General features: G+C 40.8%; 1 protein-coding gene across 1 annotated transcript; it reads left to right on the forward strand.

Annotated features, from left to right (window-relative positions):
- The first annotated feature begins 2,668 nt into the window (after positions 1-2,668).
- Positions 2,669-19,728, forward strand: LOC101174825 (fibroblast growth factor receptor substrate 2). Its single transcript, XM_011474692.3, has 7 exons — positions 2,669-3,059; positions 4,363-4,488; positions 4,575-4,663; positions 5,308-5,494; positions 7,154-7,315; positions 12,956-13,077; positions 13,169-19,728. Exons 3-7 carry the CDS (start codon positions 4,598-4,600, stop codon positions 14,456-14,458), a joined length of 1,827 nt encoding a protein of 608 aa, XP_011472994.1. The 5' UTR covers positions 2,669-3,059; positions 4,363-4,488; positions 4,575-4,597; the 3' UTR covers positions 14,459-19,728.
- The last annotated feature ends 2,837 nt before the right edge of the window (positions 19,729-22,565 follow it).

Genomic DNA, 22,565 nt, shown 5'->3' on the forward strand with positions numbered 1-22,565 from the left:
CATGGAGCGCCACAATCAAGTGGCTGGAATAATATAGAGGAACATGTGTGCAGAATATGAACTGGAAACCCCAAGGTCAAAATGGGAAACACCTCCGAAGGTGGTAGAGAATGAGAGGGCAAAGATCCTGTGGGACTTCCAGATCCAGACTGATAGGATGGTAATGGCGAACCAACCAGACATTGTAGTGGTGGATAACGAACAGAGGAAAGCCGTTGTGGTGGATGTGGCAGTGCCAAGTGTTGGGAACATCAGGAAGAAGGAACATGAGAAACTGGAGAAATACCAGGGATTCAGAGAAGAACTGGAGAAAGCATGGAAAGTGAAGGTGACAGTGGTGCCTTTGGTAATTGGAGCACTCGGGGCAGTAACCCCCAAGCTGGAGGAGTGGCTACAACAGATACCTGGAAAGACCTCAGACCACTCAGTCCAGAAAAGCGCAGTGCTAGGAACAGCTAAGATACTGCGCAGGACCCTCAAGCTCCCAGGCCTCTGGTAGAGGACCCGAGCTTGGAGGAGAAACCACCCGCGGAGGGTGAGAGGGGCGTTTATATATATATATATATATATATATATATACATATATAAAACACATTCAACTATATACATATATAAATATTTTTTTTAAACACAAATGAAAAAATCAACCCAGTGGTTTCAAAGACATATGACAACACAGTGTGTTTGAAAAAGGAGTGGGTTGAAGAGAAACCTTGTCTGAACCCCCCCCCCCCTTCTGACAACACCTGATGATGCGCATAATTCGATTTACAGATATGTAGAAAACATTCATGGTACAATTTTTGCATGGCAACTGTGCAAAGTATTTTTTAAAATCGTTTCTGGCCTTATAAAGATCTATTGGTGACTTCTTGTAGGTTTTTTTGAATGCATGTAAACTTTTGGTTTGTTTTAAACCTTCGTTCAATCCGTTCCATAAATCCTCACCACAAATTGATAAGCACGTTTTTTTTGTAGTATGAATGATCTGCTTTTTGAAGTTCAGCTGATTTCTTAACTCATTACCCCGTCTCTGTCCTTGAACATGTGCTGTATGTTTATTGGAAGTAAGTTGTTTCTTGATTTAAAGATGATGAGAGCAGTTTTCAGTTTCGCTAGATCCCATAATTTCAATAAACCCGACTTTAAAAATAGTGCATTTGTATGTGTCCTATAATCCTCTCCATGAATGATTCAAATGGCTTTTTTGTGAGATATACAAACACTGTAGATTTGTTTTATAGGTATTTCCATATTATTCTTATTATTCTTATTATTATTAAAGGTGCTTTGTGAATGTATGACGCGTTTTTCCCAACACTGCTCTGCTTTTAGCTCAGTTTAGCTCGGACCTGCTTTATCTGTGGTTTCCAGCTCGTTTTGTCGTCCATAATTACTCCAAGGAACTCAATTTCAGACACTCTTTCTAAAACATGATTATCAATAGCAACTTTTATTTCTAAATCTGCAGGAATGTGGATCACAAATTTAGTTTTGTTAACACTGAGTGAGAGTTTATTTTTGTCAAACCGTTTTTTTAGTTTCCCTAACTCTGTATTTACTATTTTTACTACTTCCCTGAGGTTCTCCCCTGTACAGAATATACTCGTGTCATCGGCATATAAAAAGTATTAACTGATGCGTGTGTTTCAAACTATGTCAATGTCATTTAGATATAGGATGAACAGTGTTGGGCCTAATATTGACCCTTGTGGAACTCCACAGCTTAAATATAGCAGGGAAGATTTACAGTCTTCCAGTTGGACAAACTGCTGCCTGTTATTAATGTAACTGTTTAATGCCAGTCCTCATATTCCATATCTTCCCAGTTTGTTTACTAAATGTTATGATCAAAAGTATCAAAAGCCTTTTTCAGATCGATGAACTCTCCTACTGTGAACTCTTTATTATCTGTGCCATTTATTACTTCTTTGGTTAGTTGCGTAATCGCTATATATATACAAATATATATGCTACATATATATTTATATATATATATGGTACATATATATGGTAGCATGAGCTTGTGTTTTTGAAAACGTATTATTGTAGATGTCTTTTTCAGCCCAGTGACTCAGTGGTTAGCCTGCTTGCCTCAAAGTGAGGGGGCAGTGGTTCCAACCCCAGTCGGGACCTTTTTGTGTGGAGTGTGCATGTTCTCCCCATGCACATGCGGCGTTTGTCCGACTTCCTCCCACCCTCCAGACCTGTGGTTGACCCAGAAAGGGATATAGTGGGTACAGAAAATTGACGGTTGGATTGATTTTTCAGTAGCGAGAACCATGTTTGACTCCTGCATCTTCTTTACCCTGTGTTGGGTAAATAAGGCCACTTGATTGGATGGGATCTTGACTGATCGCTCCTCTGTGATTGGCTGCTTTTGTGGCACATATGTGACCCGCAGATCAGAGAATTGAAAAACAAAAACAAAAAACAAGTCTGAAAATGTATACATTATTCAGGCTCATAAATGTTACAAATGTAAAATATATTTTGTGATCAAATAAGGAGATTTTGAAAGCAAATGTTGTTGTTTTTTGACAACTGAGACTTCAAATTTTAAAAGTTGTACATTTTGTTTGTAGTTTATGACGTTTTGATTTCCAAAGTGGCTTCTGTTGTCACAAACAAAACTTGACCTGTGGAGTGAGATGCTGACAGAGGCTTTTCAGGCGCGTGGCTCCTCCTCCTCCTCGTCCTCCTCCTCCTCCTCCTCCAGGCAGACACACCTTCCTCCTGTGGTCCTCCAGCGCCTCTTACCTTCTCCTCTCCGCCTCGTTGTCTGCCTGTGAACTCTCACCCCAGCTGCTGGGGAAATGTCATGCAGGCAGAGGCCTTCTGCTGCAGTAGGGGGGCGTCATAGGAGGAGAAAATCCGTTTTCTAGCCGCTCTCGCTGCATCATTTATTCGCGTCTCTTCCGTGCAGTTGCCACATCCCGCTGCCAGCAGCAGTCGCTGCCGCCGAGAACAGGTCCCTGCAGGCTCACAGCTCGTTCCTTTCGGGGCTGAACATCCATATTCATAAAAAAGACCCCAAATCAAAAATCGGAGGCAGACATGTGAGTAGCAAACTGTGCTTGTGCGCTCCGCGCGCGCTGCTGTGCGGTCATTGAATCGTGTCGTGGTACGTTCGGTGTTGGTGTTTTGGTGGCTGCATGGCTGAGCTGCACGCCGAGGCGGCGGATGAAACGTTTGTTGGTTTGTTTGTTTGTTTTTAGGGGGGTGGGGTGGGGGTGGCTCGCGGCAGGTTGGGGGAACGACGCGGATGCTGCGCGCACAGGCAGAGCCGTCCACCGGCTGACCGGAGGATGGACGCGGGCTGTACTGTAGCTTAGCTCCTTAGCCTGCTGGCGCTGATGAAGGCTCCGTCCGCCGACTCCCATTCGATGGGGGAGGCCCAGGTTGGATGCAGGGATGGGGGACATGTTTGCAGGCTGGATGAGGGGATGGATGCTCATCACCCATCCGTGTGTCTGTTTTCCCTCCAGTTGTGGAGGACAACAGCTGGAGAGGCTTTAATGCTCCCACTTATTAATTTTAAATTCAACTCCCTGCATCAAAGTCTTTTTTTTTTTTTTTTGCAGCCCATTCCTGAATTCAGCACCTAAAAACCTCTTGATACCAGATCACGTTAGTCTTCAAACATGGTCATCTTCCATTGCTGAGCAACACAAGCACTCTTTATTTCCTGCCATCGTTTTTCTGGACTAATTCAAAAATCCTGATCCCAGTTGGATGCACTCATTTCATAACCTGCCGACTGCTGTGACTCTACACAAAAGCTCACACTGTGAATAATTTGTGATTGATTAGTGGAGAAATTGAAAAGTATGATTAAACTGATGAAGAAGCTGTTGATGAGTTAAACCCTTGTGGTCCTGAGGTCTATGTTAATGTCGGTACTTGGAAAAGTCTTCATTTGTTCCGATATTCCTTCAAAACTACGGATGACGGCCAATTGTCCTGTTCTGTTTTCATTCACGGCTTTGTCTGTTGTACTGTGAAGTCAAAATGTGCAACACATGCATGTAGGTTTATGTATATTTCTAGTTCCTCAAATTCTTCTTATTGTTCTTCTCTTTTTATTCCATAAATGTATATTACTTTATTTTATGTTGTCCGAACAGCTCCTGGATTTTCGTTGTCTTAAACTTCTCGTGTAACAATGACATTAAAGGATTTCTGGTTTCTGAAAATTTGTTCCGAACATAATTGTTGTGATGTTTCCTTTATTTTTCTTGTAGATTTGATTTGAAACTTCTTGTCTCAATGATTTAACGGGTTGTTTGTATATTTTTTGATTTTGCCGTCATTGCCTGTCGTATTCATTAATAATAAAGGACAAACTGTTTATGGTTTCAGGGAGAAATTCAGGAATCTTCTCTTGAAGACAGGCGTCCAGCAAACAAACTGGCTTGTGATGCTGCTTCCCAGTAGAAGATCCTGGGATTAAGCTGTGGATCCCTTCAAACTGATGGCACGGACTGAGTAAGCAGTTCAGGGCAGCTTTTGGGGGGTTGTTTTTCTTAATTGTTATCCGGTGAAGGGAGAGTTGACCGACTTTGCGTCGGCAGGTTTCAGCTGTCCTGCTGAAGCTATGGGGAGCTGCTGGAGTTGTCTGTACAGGGACCCCATCCGAGACAACCACCTCACCAAATTTAAGGTGAGTAACGTCCAAATCCTTGGACTTTCTTCCAAAAGACATTTAGCTGGACTTGGATGCTCCTCAAAGAGGGAGTTTCACTGCTCACACAAGAACTGAAGAAGCTAAAGTCCAGTTTGTGTGAAGATCCTGGTAAAACACAGCAGCTAAAGTGAAGGTGTGCTGACGCTGTAAGGATGAGACTAAGGATCAGATGATCAGAAACCCACTCTGCTGTCAGGAAATCACAAACCCTTTTAACACAGACCCAGTTGCACTATCCGGCTTTATTTCGAGCTTCTGGCACAAGAAGAACATTTGTCACTAAATCATGTGAAATGAAAACTAGGACCAAGAAATGTAAAAGGTTTCTCTTGGAAAATGCAGAGATTTGTCAAGAAAGGGAAGCTCATGTGCCAACTTTGAGTCCAAAAGAGACACAATGCATATTTCTCTCATAGTAGTAGGTTTACAGGTTGTCATCTGGACACCTCCACGTTTCAGAAGTGAAACGTCTTCAACTTTAAAAACCAAGTCCAGATGACAACCTTTAAACCTACTACTATGATGGATTCTACCTGGATGAATGAGAGCCTTCATGGACACTGCATATTTCTGTTAAATTAAATAAAAAATGTGTTTGTGATTTTTTTTAATCCCTCCAGGTCATCAATGTGGATGATGAGGGCAACGAGCTTGGTTCTGGGATTATGGAGCTCACCCAGACTGAACTCATCCTTCACACGCGTAAAAGAGATGCCATCCGGTGGCCGTACCTTTGCCTGCGTCGCTACGGATACGATTCCAATCTTTTTTCCTTTGAGAGTGGCCGCCGCTGCCAGACCGGACAGGGTAAGTAGCCGAAGCTATCCGGTTGTGCTTCATCCGTTATGTGTCCACTCCAACTAACTTTTGATCTATTGTAAAAGCGTTCCTCGTGGTATTTGGATATGAAAATGCCCTTTTTATCCAAATTTCTTTCTGCAGAGCGGTAGTAGTTCATTAGAAGTTTGGCTCTGTGTTGTAAAGGGGGACTGCTGGAGTAAAGGAAGCTTGCCCCCTTCCCATCATCCATCTGTTCACAGCCCCAACCTAACATTACTGGTGCAAAAAAATCAAGAGCGAATCAGGAGCCATCCAGCCACACCGTTTTGAGCCCCAGATGTGCATATTGTGGTGCCATACAAAAAACGCCGCAGAAAAAATGGGTGTTGGGGGCGGTGCCGACTCTTCTGAAAGTGGCTGTTCCTCCCTTTCATATGTGTGAATGTGAGAACTATAGACATGTATATATCACTGGACAGAGTGGCCCCTCCCCCTCATGTTGAAAACAGGAAGTGGCTCCAAGAAGCCAAAATCCCACAGACTTCTGTAGAGAAATAAACAGCTGTTCCTCAAATGTTCTATTGGTCAGTAGAACAATTCTGGACCTGATACTTTTTTCTTATCATGTCCTTGCTAATTCTATTTTTTTTGAAGATATTTTTTCTTTATCGCAAGTTATTCAAGTTCTTAACTGGCCAATCAGATGCCTCAGTAAAAGCATGTGGTGCCCGCTGGCCCCCACCTCGAACGTTTGATTGGCAGAATTTCCTGAGCCGCTTTCAGTGGAAGGGGTGTGGACTTGCAAAAAGCCAAAAAGCTCACTCCTGATTGGTGACAATATTTCCCCTAGAACCGCGACTCAGGCCGACTCGGACCAATCACTGTTGTCTGGCTCCAAATGGCATTTTCCCATCATGGGAAAATGGTGATTGAATTTGCTTCATTTTGCTGGAGCTGGTGAGGTGAGGCATTTTCTAAGGGGGATGTCACACCCATATTTACAGTCAATGGCAAGAATCCGGGAGGGGCTGGTGCTCAGAGCGTAGCCGTTTAGAGGAAAACTCAAAAATGTGTGAATTTGTCAAAATGCTGCTTTGGGGTTGTTGTTTTTTGTGAGGAATTCGCACTTTAATCCACTTGAAAGCTCAAAAAAGTTGATTTTGCATGTTGGAGGCCCTTTAAAGACCCACTCTGATGGAAATGGTGTTTCTTGGTGTTTTGAACATGTTCTTTTGTGGCATTGTTCTCATGATGGAGGACATATAAAAAGACAATAAAGCTTAAAATGTAATTTCTGAGCATTTCTTTGTTCCAATCATTGTGATTCAGCAACGAGGATGGGAAGGGGGGCCGGCGTTGCTCTGCGCCAACGGTCCTGTTCATAACTCAGAAGTGAATTTCTAATGAGCTCCCGCTGCTCTGCAGAAACTATGTCCTAGAAATGGACACCGGTATAAAAGACGGCTGGGAACGCGTTTGCAATCGATCAAAAGATTACTGGAGAGGGTCTTTAAATGAAAAGCACCAATAGAGTCTAAATGCAGCAGTCGGGTAATGATTTCAACTCTGCACTATGTGGTGGCCATGCAGTTGTTCTCTGGTGGTCAGATTTCATACATGTACCCTATCTCTGTGAATTCACTGTTGCATGCTACTGACTTTGTGTAATTCTGCCCATTTGAACAGGAATCTTTGCATTCAAGTGTTCCCGTGCAGAAGAGATCTTCAATCTGCTCCAGGAGCTGATGCAATGCAACAGCATCAACGTGGTGGAGGAGTCCATGATGATGAGTCGCAGTGGCCACACTCCAGAGATGGACATGTCTCGCACCCCGCAGACTCCCAGCAGTGAGTCGCCCAAAGCACAAACACATGCAGAGGAGTTAGAGTTAAAAAAAGCCCAAACCTTCTGCACAGGAGGACGCCAGTGAGCTTTCACACAGTCACAACGAGTTTTAACTAGATTTGGGGTAGTTAAGGCTTCTTCTCAAATGGCAGTACATGTGCGGAGTAACATACTTTTTTCCTTCAAGTATTTGTCTCATCAGTGCGCCGGTTTACACCCGATAGAAAAGACAAAACCCAGTCCTATTTCCATCATGACAAAAACACCTTCTTTTCTCACTGTAGCTGCTATTTCTTTATCCAACACCTTCAAAGCTTCTCTTCCAAGTGAGAAGACAAGAGAGGAGATTGAGGTTTCCATTAAATAATGTGGCATTTATATTTTCTTAGATTCTGCTTTGAAGCGATGATGTAAAACAGTGTTTTTCAACCAGCGTGCCGTGTGAGATGACCAGGTGTAACGCGGGAAATCACTCATTTTCACTGACACAAAACATTTATCATCACCAAAATATCAGCTCTATATTCATCAAAATAGGCGCAGGTTTCACACTGAGTGGTTTGCCGACAGCTTTGTGGAGCTCAGCATCTTCCGTGTCTTTCATAAGGAGGGTGAGAAAACCCTAGGCGGTAGCTCCTCCCACATGCATCAGGTTTATAAACACACGTCTGTGCAGAACCAGGGCTAGTGATCCATACGGATCACGGGTGATCCATAGCTTTCCGCGGGCTCCAGTGTCAGAGGGTGTAAAAATTGAATAAAATAATGAAGCTCGGAGACGTCAGCAATGCTTTTTACTACAACTCCCATCATGCATTGCATTCATGTGACAGCTTCTCTTACTGCGCTGCTGTTGACTGTCATGGAGCACAACAAACGCAAAATCAGAGATAAACAGTTTCTTTGTCCTCCAAGGTTTTTGTTGCAGAAAAAAAGGAATGAAAGTCAGAGATTCCAGAGTTTTTGGTCCAAATCATCTTTAGAAAAGGAAAAACTGTTTTCTGGATTAAAGATAAATTCTATTTCAGACTTTATTCACTTTTTGTTAAGTTTGTCAAAATCAAAAGAACAGCATTAGGGTGAAGTGTCCAACAGACACATTTAGCTAAAATCAAACAATTTAATCACCAAAAATATATTTTATATATATATAAATATTTTAAAATAAATTACCGTTTCGAAAGAATGTTAATTTATTCATTTTTTGTGAGGTTACATGGAATTGCATTTTCAGAAACTGGAGGGAAAAACAACACCCTGCAAATTTTCAACTAATTTATTGAAAACCATCACAACTTTTAGGTTGAGAAAAGCTGCAACTTCAAATTTTTTGTTCCTCAATTATTCCATAAGATGCACACGTGATCGTGGAGAGACTGAACATTAATACAGACTACAGAGTTTCACTTTTTCATCAGTTTTGGTTGCTGGTGTGCCGCAGGATTTTTGTCAAGGATTAAGTGTGCTTTATCTTAAAAATGGTTGAAAACACTGATCTAAATGTTTCCATTTTGTCCAACTTCATTTGTTATATTTATTTACAAATGGATCAGAACAGCTCTATGAAGTTTAAGGGGATCAGAGGTTGCCGGTTTGATTGTTGCTTATTACATTTTAAGTCCAGTAAACATTAAGAGGTGATAAATATTGGGCAGATTTTAGCTTATTGTTTTAAGTTCATTTTTAGTTTCATGCTTTAAAACAGGTCCCACTAAAATTGAGGGAATTCACAAAGGTTTATTTTTTAATAGGATTGGTCCCAGCATAATCTCTGGAGATAGATGTTAGGTTTTCTACAAAAAATGGGTTTTATCTAATATCATATATACTGCATGAAGGTGGGCAGAAAACCAAATGAGCCATCAGGAGGTCAGACATAAATGAGCATCAGGGCTGAAGTGTGACAGCTTGGCTTGAAAACTGCTCATTTTTGAGTTCATCTTGATGACTTACACTCTCCTACACTGCCCCCAAGTGTTCAAAAGAAGTCCTGCTGTTAGATTTCACACATGTCCTGTTTTATGAAGTAGTGGATGGTTGTTGTTTTGTTGATGAAGGTACCGCGTTCCTCAAGTGGGAATCCCAAAACGTGAAGGCGCATTATTTAATGTTAGAGAGCAGTAAGAAAAGGCAGTTAGCCCCCCTTTTATTTGACTTTTCTACATTTCTAAGAATATTTGGAAGCAATCTTAGGACTTCTTTACTTCAAATGTTGAAATATTTGTAAAATGGGCACAATTGTAAGTTTTCCTTTTATGGTAGACTTTGCGTAGCTGGGATTCATGTTTGTTGGTCAGTCATCTCTTTTATTAACTTTAACTAACTTACTCAAACCTGTGGCAGCTGTTTTGGTTCAGAACCAACAGAACCACAATGTTTCCTAGTTGCACAGTTCTTTACAGTCCTAGCTCTCTGAAAATAGCCTTTTTTAAAATTATTTTAAAGAGTAAAATAACTTATTAACCTTGGTGAAAATCGGTTTTTAAAAATAAACTAAATAGAAACCTCTCATATTTACTTAGTAGATTATTAAAATGTTTCAAACCAAGTTTGCATAATAAAAAAAACCCACCATTTAACACCATAGCAGCTGAGTGGAGGCTTGGACTGTCTTTTATTAAAGAATAATGTACATTTTCCAGACTGATCTTGTATAAATCCACCTTTTTGTCAAATTTGTAATATATCACATGTTTTTAAGATCTACTCAGAAACGTAATACGTTAGAATACGATACTCCAAGCCTTATTTCTCTTTAATGTATCTGTAGATCTTGAATACATTTCATTATGTTTTTGGTGTTGAACATGTTCTTGTGGCCTTTTTCCTTATGGTAGAGTACACACATGAAGAAAATTAAGCTCAAAACTGCATTTCTGAGCATTTCTTCTTTTAAATTTTGGGGAATCAGGAGCAGAGGAAAAAATGTCATTTGGAAAAGAGCTTATTGACCTTCTTAAAGACAAAAATAAAAAAATATCAATTTGAGGATATGTAATGGTAGTTGGTCGACTGCGGGAAGAGGAGTTAGTTGTTGTGAACCTTTATGATAAGCATAACAAGGAAATTGCAAACATGATGCCGGAAATTTCTTGAGGTATAACAATAGTTGGAGGAGATTTTAACTCTGTGCAAGACGACAAACCTGATAGGACACCAGCAGAAACAGGTCCATGCACTAAAAAAATCAAATGCTTAAAGATACGATGACACAACTTGGCCTGGGAGACCCATGGGGACAGAAAAACACCAGCATTTTTTGTTAGTTCTTTATTTTATTTTATTTTTTTTCATTAAAAAAAGGCTATATATTTATTTTTTGAAACTTTTTTCTCCAATGTGCATAATAGCTATTCCAGAATAGACTCTGTATCTTTCAACAACAAATGCGTAAATTAGAATACAATTATTATACTATGACCAATCAGATGCCTCAAATAAAATTATATTAGTTGATATTTCCGTTATTATTATAAAATAATAACTACAATTATAAAATAATAATAACTGCCATAAAAACTGAAACACTGGTTGACCGTGCCCCAGTAATTCTACATCTTGATATCTGTAATGATAATATTTTAAATACTGGAGGCTAAATGGGTCGTTGATTAACCACACCGCAGTAATTCAAGAACTAAAGCAAATCTTGAAAGTTTACCTAGAAACAAATGACATTGAAGATGTCCCCCCCACCAGTTTTGTGGAGTGGAGCCAAAGCTGTATGCAGGGCAAGAATCATCCCGGATAAAGAATTTGCCATTAAAGCCACGGTTCTCAAAAATTTTCTCTTGTTCCCCCCTTTGGAGGAGGAAAAATGTTCAGAATGAATATATTACCAAGGTTGCTTTTTCTGTTTCAATCACTGCCAACAAAAATACAAACGTTCACTTTTACAATTTTTTTTAAAATAAAATACTCTTCAAATGGCAGAACAAATGTCCAAGAATTAAATTTAAAACACTAATGTGCCCTAAGGAACATGGTGTATTAAATATACCAAACTTAAGAAATTATCATCTTGCCGCCCAGACTAAATCAACAGTTGCTGGGTTTCACAAGAAGAAGAAGCAATATAGTATAATAAAGAGCAGGGTGATTGTCGAAATATACAGTATATCTCGATACCATTCCATTTGTAAATCAGAAGATCAAAGATCAAAAAGTAAATTTTATCTGTATGGACAAAAGTTAGAAGGACTTTTAACCTTCCCAAATCAATTACAGATTAATACAAATCCAGCATAATCCAGAATTTCCACCTGCATGAAGTTCAAACAACTGGGCAATAAATGGCCTGATGACACTGGGTCAAATGTTTGAAAATAGTAGCCTGATGTCCTTTCAGCAACTCAAACAGAAATATAATCTACCAGGCCAAAATTCTTATAAATATTTGCACCCAAGACATTTTCTTGGCAAAAATAATATTTTGGACAACTTACAAGTTCCACCTACAGACTTTGAGTTATTTTTTACATCTATAATCAAAAGAGAAATTACTGGTAAATGTACATCTCATATTTATAAGATACTACAAAAAGCTGGCACAGAAGATGCACAGCACATTCAAGGAAATTGGAATTGGAAATGAATGAAGACTGGGAATTAATACTTTTTGGGGGAAACATAAGCACTAACAGCCCAATGTTGAGGGAATTTGAATGGAAAACAGAAGTTAGCTTTTTTAAGTCTCCTTTGGTTACATCTAAATTTGATTGGGACATCAGTTAAATGCTGGAGGGGATGTGGTCTTGTGGGAGACTAACTTATATCCCTAAAAACTGTATGAGAACACAGTATTTTGGGATTGTCCTAAACTGATTAATTTCATGAAAGTATTAAAGTTATATTGGAGCCAACTTCAGCTGTATTGGGCATATTTAAAAGCAATAATAGATCAAACTGTAATTTTATTCTTCTTGTTGTAAGGAAAATGATCACAGTTTCCTGGTGCAAGTCACACCCCCCTACAATCACTGAGTGGAAGAACAAACGGAAAGATGTACACAACATGGACAAAAATCACAGCTGAAAAGTGAACTATTTAGGGATAAATGGTCACCAGTTCAAAAATACATGTTAAACAAATGAGGTGATCTCTCTGTGAATGGACAAAGCTGTAAAAAGTGTGGCAAAATGTTAGAGTGCTTCTACGTCTTTGTTATTACTGTGAGTATGCGTAAGTACCTGAAAGCAAATACTTTTATGTTTTTATAACTCCTGCATGGTATAACTAATAAAACCAGTTAAAGAAACAGGCAAGAAAAGGAGCTTATTTTTCACATAGAAAATACTCTAGATTGGCTCCCTGTTCTGAGCTTTCAGTTATGAGAAGGGGAAGGGGGGTGGGGTTGCTCTGTGCCAACTGTCCCACTCACAACTCAGAAGTGAATTTCTAATGAACTCCTGCTGCTCTGCTGAAACTATGTTCAGGAAAACAACACCATTTTTTTTTAAATTTAGGCTAAAAACAGCAAAATCATATTTAAATGACCACTGGGAATGCTTTTGGATTGGCTCAGAAGATGATCACACTGATTATTCAATGATTTGAAGCTGTTAGCATTTAGATTCTCTCTGATAAAGTATCTCTGGGTCCGAGATTCATGGCGAATATCTGTTCGTCATTATGTTTGCAGCTCCAGCATTTCCTGTCCAGAACTTTCCGAATGGATTCCCCGGTTATCCCCTGCGAAGTGATTCCTCTCAGCCCTCCCTTCCTGATGAGCATGGACACAGCCTCATGGGTTTGGAGGACCAAGTGAGACTCCAGCATGGGTTTTATTTTGGGACGTAACTAGAAGAGTTTGAAAACTGCAGTTTGACCCTTTCCTCTGTGTTTTCTCTGACAGACCCACACATATGTGAATACTGTGAGTATGGAGGGGGACCTCTCCATGCGTCACTGCATGCACTCTCTGCCTGAGGTGCGGCCAAGCACTTTTCCTGAAACAGCGAGGGGACCCATGCCTGTCGGGAGTCAGGGGAACCCGCCGTCCAGCCTCCGGTGCTGTCCTCTTGAGGAGCGTAAAGATCCTCAGGTATTCTTGCAGCCGTCCTCACAGGAGGCCAAGTTCATGCTGGGCCCCACTCCAGCACAGCGACATCTGCTGGAGCGGGAGAGGCACGCCCATGCTCCTCACAACCTTCAGCCAGCAGAGGGCACCACAGGCTCGGAGACGGAGGGCGATGAGCCCTCTGTGCACTTGTGTAACTCTCACTCCTATCACCATTTCCACCACCTCCCCCACCGGCATCCGGGCCACGAGCATGCAGACAGCTGCCAAGGTGGAGAGCTCACCTACGAGAACATCAACGGCCTGCGGGGTGGCCGCAAGCAGCGCCTGAGTCCCAGCAGCGTGTCACAGTCGGTGGGTTCCAGCAGCAGCAGCAGCACCGGGGACAGTCACTCCCACTCCCTTCTGCACCCACACAGCCACGGCCCGTCCTCGCTGCCCATGCAGGGTTACCCCTGCGAGAGAGGAGGAGGAGGAGGAGGTCATCGTCGGACTGCACTTCTAAATTACGAGAACCTCCCCTCCCTGCCACCGGTGTGGGAATACAGCGCTTTACAGCGGGATGACGAGCAGGAAGATGATGATGATCAGGAGGAGGAAGAGTATGAGGAAGAGGAGGAAGACTTTGATGAGTATGAGTTCTCAGAGGGCCCTGGGACACCCAACGGATACCACCAAGACAGTCGGGGCATCCACAGAGATGCTCTTCAGAACTATGTGAACACGGAGCAGGTCCAGCTTCGACACGCCTGTCCGCCGCACCCCCGGCCATGTCAGCCCGATCGAGGGGGGCGAATATTTAGCTTTGATTTCCGCAGACGATCGCGTTCAGGGGTTGGAGGTTGTGAGCATGGCCACATGCCTCCATCGCGGCAGCTGAATTACATCCAGGTCGATTTGGAAGGAGAACCTCCCTGCCAGGCCCTCAGCAGCGGGGGTGCACAGTCACAGCACCAGCGCCTACCACCCCAAAAATGTGGCCCACAGCCTCCCCGGCGCAGCGAATGCTACGCAGTCATCGACCTAAAGAAGACTGCCGCCATGTCCAACCTACAGAAAGCGCTGCCCAGGGATGATGGGACTTCCAGAAAGACTCGCCACAACAGCACAGACCTGCCTCTGTAAATGGAACTCAAAGCGAAGAGGAGCGACGAAGACGGATGAAGGCTTTTCCTCATCTTAGCACACTGGACCCTTCACTGTCGTGCATCCTTCAAATGTAAGGCTGACATACCATATAGGTACCTGACGGAAAACGTGTGGAAGCCTGTTTATGCTCACAAAGGGAAATGAGAAATCTCTTTAGAGAATTTTTCGGTTTGATCTTTATTAAATATTTGGTGTGAGGCTCTCTTAATAGCATTAAGTCTCATATATTTTTATGTATGCAACACTTTATGTTGAGCTGTGATCTAGGAGAGAGCAGGCATCCCCGTTATAAGGGGAAGAGGTCATTACCATCCTGTACTGGCAGATTCCAACTATCAATAGGATCCTCGTTTACACAATAATGCTCATATCATGCATTTCTTTATTCTTTCTTTCTAGGATATTCCTTCAGGAGAGTTTTGTGAAGCCCACATGAGGATTTGGTGCTTTACCTGTAGCAGACTGTGGTCAGTTTTGGAAAAAGAAGTAAAAAGAAAAATTGAGGAATTAGAATGGGGAAGAAAGGGTTTGCAAGTTTGTCATCTGAAGCAACTAAAACCTGAAGTGTGACAACAACTAGAAGAAAACACTGATGATAAATGATTAGTCTGCATCAGTTTCCCACATAGAGATAAAAATAAGATGGATCTTAAATGTGAAGTGACACGATAATAACAGTGTTGCCTCCTAATCTAGTGGGGAATTTTAGTGATGGATGCCTTCATGATCATGTTGGCCGAGCTTCCCCATCATCATTCATCACCCAAAGAAGAGACTGAAGGAACACTGACCACTTTCTGCTGGAGGAAACCCACACAAACTCCTAAAAGAAAAAAAGCCCAAAGGATTCCTTACATGTCATGCCAGAATATCAGCGATGCTTTCATTACAGAAAATGAATCAATGAAAGCTCACAGGACTGACTGCTGCTCATACCTCATCACAAACACTTAAGTCCAATGTTGCGGCTGGTAGGACAGACCCTCGCTTGCTACTGTACACCCACGGAGCATTTTGCACACAATCCTATGGAATTGTATGAAATCTTAGCTTTCATTTTATTTTTCGTCCAGTCCAAGGTGATGAACACGATTCAATGCATTTGGAGAATTTGTGAAGCGATGTGAAAGTTGCACACCTATAGTTTTGACTGTGCCACAACCCCCCCACCAGCCACTGGAGCTTCAGTCTAAGTCCAAAAACAAAAACTACAACAACGACAACATGGGGCCAAGTATGTCATGGATATTCTAAGCAATGCAGACAAGATTTATCTAGTTTTGTAGGAGACATTGACCTCAAATAGTGGCATTAAGATGTAACCTCAAAGGGAATGTGCCCAGTCTATCATTTGCCAGTTATCAGGTGTAAGAAGTGCTCGTCAAGCAAGCCTTGACATTGAACCATGAACATTTTTTTTAACTATTTATTGAGCATTTAAGTCATGTATTTATTTATTTAATATGAGTTTTTTTTGTATGAAAAGTTTGTTTTTCTCCGTTCTACGACCAGCATTATGTAGTCCAGTTGGTAACATGGAGACCAAAGTTTTACCTCAAATCATCACTGGGTTCCGTCCGGTGTGTTCTTGCTATTACTGTGCTTGATTATTTTTTCCAAAAAGATAAAACAAGAAAGTGCCAAAAGATAATAGTTAATCTAATAAATCTGAATTTGCCATTAGGGCTTTTCTTTTTTGACAATTAAAGGAAGGCAGAACAAAAGAAAAGGAGGGGGGGTACAGTTTAGTAAATTAATTTAGCTTTTTAAAAATAATGAATCTAATAAATACTGCACAATCCACCTCATCCACATCAACAGCCATTTTGAGGGAGATGACAGAACGTCAGTCTTATAGACTGATAATCATGCTTTGGGTGGTTTTTAATGCTGCTATGTGTACATACTAAGAGTAGCCCCTAGAAGCTATGAGTACTTGTCAAAATGAAAAATAATGTGATGTCAGATCTTTTATCGTATATCGTTAGTAGAATTAGTGTGCTTATGTTAATCTGGTTTTCGTTTGTGAGTGGCAGAAATGTCCTTGTGCTGTTTGGGAGATTGCTCCATTGGTCCGCATCGGCCTCCGTCAGGATTGGGTTTCAGCTAAACTGTCTGGCTGCTAGAAGCCGACAGGAAAACGCACTGATGCCGTCGTCTTTCTGTTGGCTACTTTCAAGAGCTCGCTCTCATCTACGAGAGCCACAAGGTCCAGATTTACACGCGGGAAGGCATTCAAATGCAGATTTTCTTCTATGCTTGGCTCAAGTTGACCTTTTTTCACATGAAATGCCACAGATATGTGTGCAGAATGTGTCAATCTTCTGACACCCAACGCTTAAAGGAACAGAGAGTGGAAGCATTGGATGAGACAATGGAAGAGCAATATTTTTGTTTAATTATGATTGTGTAGCTGAGTTCTGTCAACACATTAAAATATTCTAATTTAGGGCTAAAAATTAAAAAACAAAAAAACCTTTTTGTAAACATAGTGAACCTGCAGGGATAGAAACGGCGACAAAAATTTGGAAGTTTTCATTGCATTTGTTTCTTTAAACTTAGATTTAGTGAAAATGCATGTTAAAATAAAGTTATGATTAAGTGGCCATTGATTGATATAACCTAGTTGTATGAACACATTTTAAAAGAGTTCTAACATCACTGCAAAATTGTGCCAATCTCAAAAACATGAAACAGAAGTGCGTTTTCTTTTTCTAATTGCTCCAAAAACGTAATCGGTCATATACATCTGTGTAAACTTCAGTCAGATGATTTTCCTAATGTCTGCAGACTGGTTTTCCATAATGGTATGCAGTGTAAACTCATGCAAATTATGAACTAGAGTCTTTTTTTGGGGAGGATTACAAAAACAAAGCTTTAACATACCATCCAATGTCAAATTAATGCAGTTAACTGTTAAAAATATCAAATTTTACATGGTAATTATAATTGATATATTTAATAGAGCTTATGTAGCACAATAATTTAAATGATTTAAAAAAGGCCAACTTGCAGCAAGCATATTTAAAATGCATTGAGATATGGAGGGGTGTTTACATTTTTGCAATAATAGATAAATTATTGTTTTACTGATTTAAAACGGACCAATGGGCAATATGTGAAATTCAAATTGTATGCCATTGCTATCATTATTTTTTTCAAAATGTTTGCTCTTAAACTTTCACAGAGCAAATTTCAATCAGAAATGAGGAAAAATAGTCAACAAAGCGACACCAATAGTGCAGCAGTGGGAAGTGACCATTGCATATATTTAAAAAAATGTATGTTATGTCTTTAAGTTCAGTGGCAATACATCACCAGAATCTAAGTTGTGTATGTCATGACATGTAGTTTTGTGATCATTTAAAAAAAAAAAAAGTTATATCAGCCGAACCAGCTATCTATCTCTTTACCATACCAGCTGTTTACTGATTACAATCAAAAAGACATGAAATCGTTGTATTTTATTGGCCAGTCAGGCCTAAGCTGTTCCATTCATTCCAATTGGGTTCAGATCAAGTGCAGATTTTACTCATTGCTCATTATGACAGGATTGATCTTGATCCGCGCGTTTGATTTTCCTAACCTTCAGTATTGATGCTTGAGGCCTGTTTCACACAGGTGTTGATGGGTTTAAGCGCCTCTAATGAGTCAGCCGATGTAATCTGCAAGGCAAGTAGTCACAAGCGAAGACAACGACGATCGCTGAAGGGGTTGCTTAACACACACAAACAAGGGCTTGCTCTGTAATTACCATTGAAATGTGACTGTGCTTCTTGTCCATTTTTGGAAACGTGTCACCGTGCCTTGCATACTAGAGCTGGGGAGGCATTTTCACTGCTGTTTAGAGGTTAAACCTGTGCCTGTTTTAGCATTGACACTAAAAGGGAATTTATTTAAAAAAATAAATGTGCCAACTTCTGAATAACACTTTAAAACATTTACAAAGAGAGATTGCCTCTTTAGGAGTCATGCATATGATCTGTCCTGCTGGGAGTTGGAGAAATCTGCTCTGTAGGACTTCGGCTTTGATAATGAGCAAAGCCTTTTTTAAGAGAGAAAATTATAATCTCCATTATGTGAAGTCGAGAACAGCCAACCTCTTCAAGCCAAAATCCAGGGGTGAGCAGCTTACTGATTATGAAAAAGTATTTCTTACAGCCCATAAGAAAGGTGTGTGCACCCACACTGGCATCTCATCTGTGCATTGCTGCTAGTGTGTCTGTTCAAATAGTTTGCTGAGGAAGAGGCTGGATTTGAGGAAGATGAATGGAGGATGCAAGTAATGTAGCTATCATTAGGAAGACGGATTTAAGCTGCATTATCTTTAGTATTCCATTGGAATAAAGACCATTTCTAAGATTGTATCAACAGTTTTTGTTTTGTTATTTGAAAAAACCCCACATGATTTCGATAATGCAGCTTCTGCTTGGAAAATGGGACTTTTCAAGCCCTACTTTAAATTAAGCAATCCAGCACACTAAGTCATCATTGTTTGTGTGTATATTTTCCGATAAACTGAGAATTTGTGAATGAAAATGCAGAATGCAGCTTTAAGTGGGGGGGAAAAATTACAATTGGGGAAGATCAAGGCTCATTTTCACAAAAAAATCATGTAAATATCAGAGTTGCACATTTGTGTTTATTGTTATTTGAAAGCCATGGTGTTGTTACTCACCTAATTTTTGACAGGAGGGTAAACAAATGCGTATTTTAAAAACGTCCAGCAGTGAAAAGCCAAACTGCGTGTATCAGAACCGGTACTGGATGTTGTCAGCTACTTGTCAATGTGTTTTGTCATCAGACCATCATACTAAACTCCATGATGTGCTCTTTTTTCATAAAGAATGTGGAAAATAAACTATTTTTTAGAAAAATGTTCAGTTTTTTCTTTGAACAAATGGAGACATATTTATAATAGATTACAGAGAACAGAATGACAGGACATGCCCAGCAGTCATTGCTATATTTTTATCGCCTTCACTTCTGTAGTTTTGTGGATCACCATCAAAAAGGAAAGAAACCACCTCCCACTCAGCATTTGAATCTGAATGACATTGTAAAACCTCAACTTTCTGTCCATGCTGTGAGATAGATCTCTGTCAAGTACTGAAAATATCAGAAAACTGTAATATCTTATGTTATTAGTGTGTCTTTTTTTTTCTTTTAACCCTTGTGCTATCCTAGGCACTTTAACATTGGGAGTTGGGGTCATCTAGACCCACTAGACAGTGCGCTGAACTTTTTTCTTTAACGATTTGTGATCTTCACTGGTGTCCATGGATTACATGAAATCCTCTACACCTTTATCCACCTTTGTCATGGTAAGGAGAACACGTCAATGGTCATCTTGACCCCATAGGATAGCACAAGGGTTAATATTCCTGGTTTGTTTTAATCTGGTACAGGCAGTGATTGCCACCAGAGAGTGATGTACATGTATGGGTGTGAGCTGTACTTTTTTTTTTTTTTGTGACAGAACTGTGTACTTACAAGCAACTGGGATTAAAACTTTGTGACTATTATATGAATCTAACGAGTGCCAAATATATCTGAGCATGTTAAAGTCCGCCAGTTTTCTGATTCAACCGGGAAACTCCAGCGACTCACTGCTGTTAAAGGCCTGAATGCACAGCTGAACGTTTAATCATGCTCAGTATTTTTGCTAGAAGTGGGAACAATTCCTTGAAGTTTTAGTTTTGGTTGACAAAAAACAAGCAAAATGAAAAAACAAAAAAAGAGGTTTCTTCAGATATTTGTCGTATTTTACTGTGTCAATCCATAGCTTATAAATGCAGTCTGTGGTGGTCATATGCTGCCATGAGAGGTGAATATAAAAAGCTGATTTCCATTATTCCTTGGAATATTGGTTTTAAAAAAGACAAAAACTGCACACACATCTTGGGTCCATTTTGTTTCTAACATCACACAAGATTCATGGTGTGTTTTCTGAACTGCTTCTTACTAAAAGTAAAAAAACAAAGTGAGCCTGATATTTGGTGACTTTTACCCTGGATTTTATCAAATATAGAGTGTGGATTTGTCCAAAAATGTAAAAGTAAATGTAATTCTAATATTAAAATGAAGCTCTGAAATTACCACTGTGCTCCAGAATGTGTCATTTTTTCTCCTGGTTGCTGGAATAAGATGAGAATTTTCTAGGTTTGCTGGATGTACAGGACCATTTTCACACACAAGCTGTACGAGCTGCTAAAAGGCACACCCAAAAACGAATCTTCTCCGGTTTGCATGCTTTCTCAGCATGACACTGGCGTGTTTGGGAATATGTGCAGATTATCACTGATCCTCGGATCAGCACCTGACAGGTTGCTGTTTCAGGAATATCTCCGCCTCCCGGGGACGGATGGCGTTGACATGCCTTGTGAGTTCACTCACATCACAACATGTAATGCTCAGTTAGCCCAACAAATTGCCCACAACCAAAGCAGACGCGTTTTTCAAGTGGATTGGATCTGCAGTTTAATTGTGTGACTTTTAAACGTCTGCTGTGTGTTCTATTTAGAACAGGGGTCAGCGACCTTTAACCCTAAAAGAGCCATTTGGTGCAGGACAGAAAAGGAAAGGAGGGGCAGTCAATAATACAGTCATAACTAAAGTGTATCATACGCATATTGCAACCTGCTCGCCAGCCCCACCGGAGAAAAACCGGGGGAAGCGGCAGAAACCGACCGCCCAACTGGGAACGCGGACGCAGGCGACCAGCAGAGGCCCCTAACGAGCCAGGGGACGGTGAGTCTCAGGACCAGGCTGTAGTCGCTGTGGGCAACGATAGAAAAATTGCTAAAAAGGGGCCCTACCTGCCCTACTCTACCTGCTTCTCAGGGGATGCGGTCCACCCCACTCAGATGTTGACTCGATCAGCGCTTGGAAAAGAGCTGCAAGGTCCGGGTCGCAGGAACCCCCGGGACGCCACCAATGCCCTGGAAGCATGCGCTGGCCCGCCCCACCCAGTCTGGGGGGCAGGAGACAGGGAGCATCGTGACCATCCGCCTCTTACTGTGTGGGTGAACTAAACGGATTCAATTAAAATTTGGCGGACCGGGCGATTCAGACTCCTCCATTATTCAGAGGCAGAACCCGATTGCCCAAACGTGTCCACCGCAGGGCCCTACATGAGTATATTTGTGTGTGTTGATGTGAAGTCTGTTGTGTATGTACCAAGAGGGGGAGCAATTAAAATTGGCAGTTGCTTCCTCCAATGATCCCTACTTGTCTAAAGCGAATAAAGCCTGATTAAAAGTTACTTAAGTGCAGAAAGACGTTTTCTGCCATTAGAACTTTGGTGCACCTTCATCCTTTAAATGTTTTTACAATCAAATATAGACATGATAACATTTATGAATCCACTTTTTGAGTTATTCATGTAAATGCAATTCTATACATTAAGAATTTTGCCTTTGAACAGAAACTAGACACTGTTCAGCTGAAGATAAGCTCTAAGCTTCTGTTAATAATAAACCGCTCTGACAGTAGATTAAAATGTTATTCATCATTTATAATCAGTTATCTGATATTTAAAAATCTAAACATAAATGACAAAAATTGATTAACTAAAACAAAGTAACCAAAACTACCACCCATAATTCATTTTTTATTTTTTATTTTGCCTCAAAGCCAAAGAGCCAGAATGGAGGGATGGAAGATCTGCTACTAGCCAAGGGGCCTCAGCATGCAGACCCCTGATTTAGGATCTACAGCGTGTAGTCCTGTAGAAGAAACAATTGTCAGCTCCAGAAATTCACTGAAAAGCATAAATATTTAAAAAGCAGGTGCTTCTATATCTTTCCTGTTTATGGTTTCTCAGTTCTTGAGCGTGAGCAGCAGCTTCAGTGTTCAAGGTCCCACTCCAATCCTATTTTGATCTGTTAAAAGCATTCCGAGTGGGTTTTTAAATAACGTTCTTACATTTTTAGGCACCTGTGTCGTTTTTCTAGCACAAAGTTTGTGCAGAGCGACAGGAGTTCATCAGTAGTTTGCCTCTGAGTTGTGGGTGGGACCTCTGGTGCGGAAGTAAGCCTCCACTGATGTCCCATCATCCCTTTGCTCACATTCTCTCCTGCTA

The sequence above is a fragment of the Oryzias latipes genome, chromosome 5, assembly GCF_002234675.1.
Source record: "Oryzias latipes chromosome 5, ASM223467v1".
Classification (NCBI taxonomy): domain Eukaryota; kingdom Metazoa; phylum Chordata; class Actinopteri; order Beloniformes; family Adrianichthyidae; genus Oryzias; species Oryzias latipes.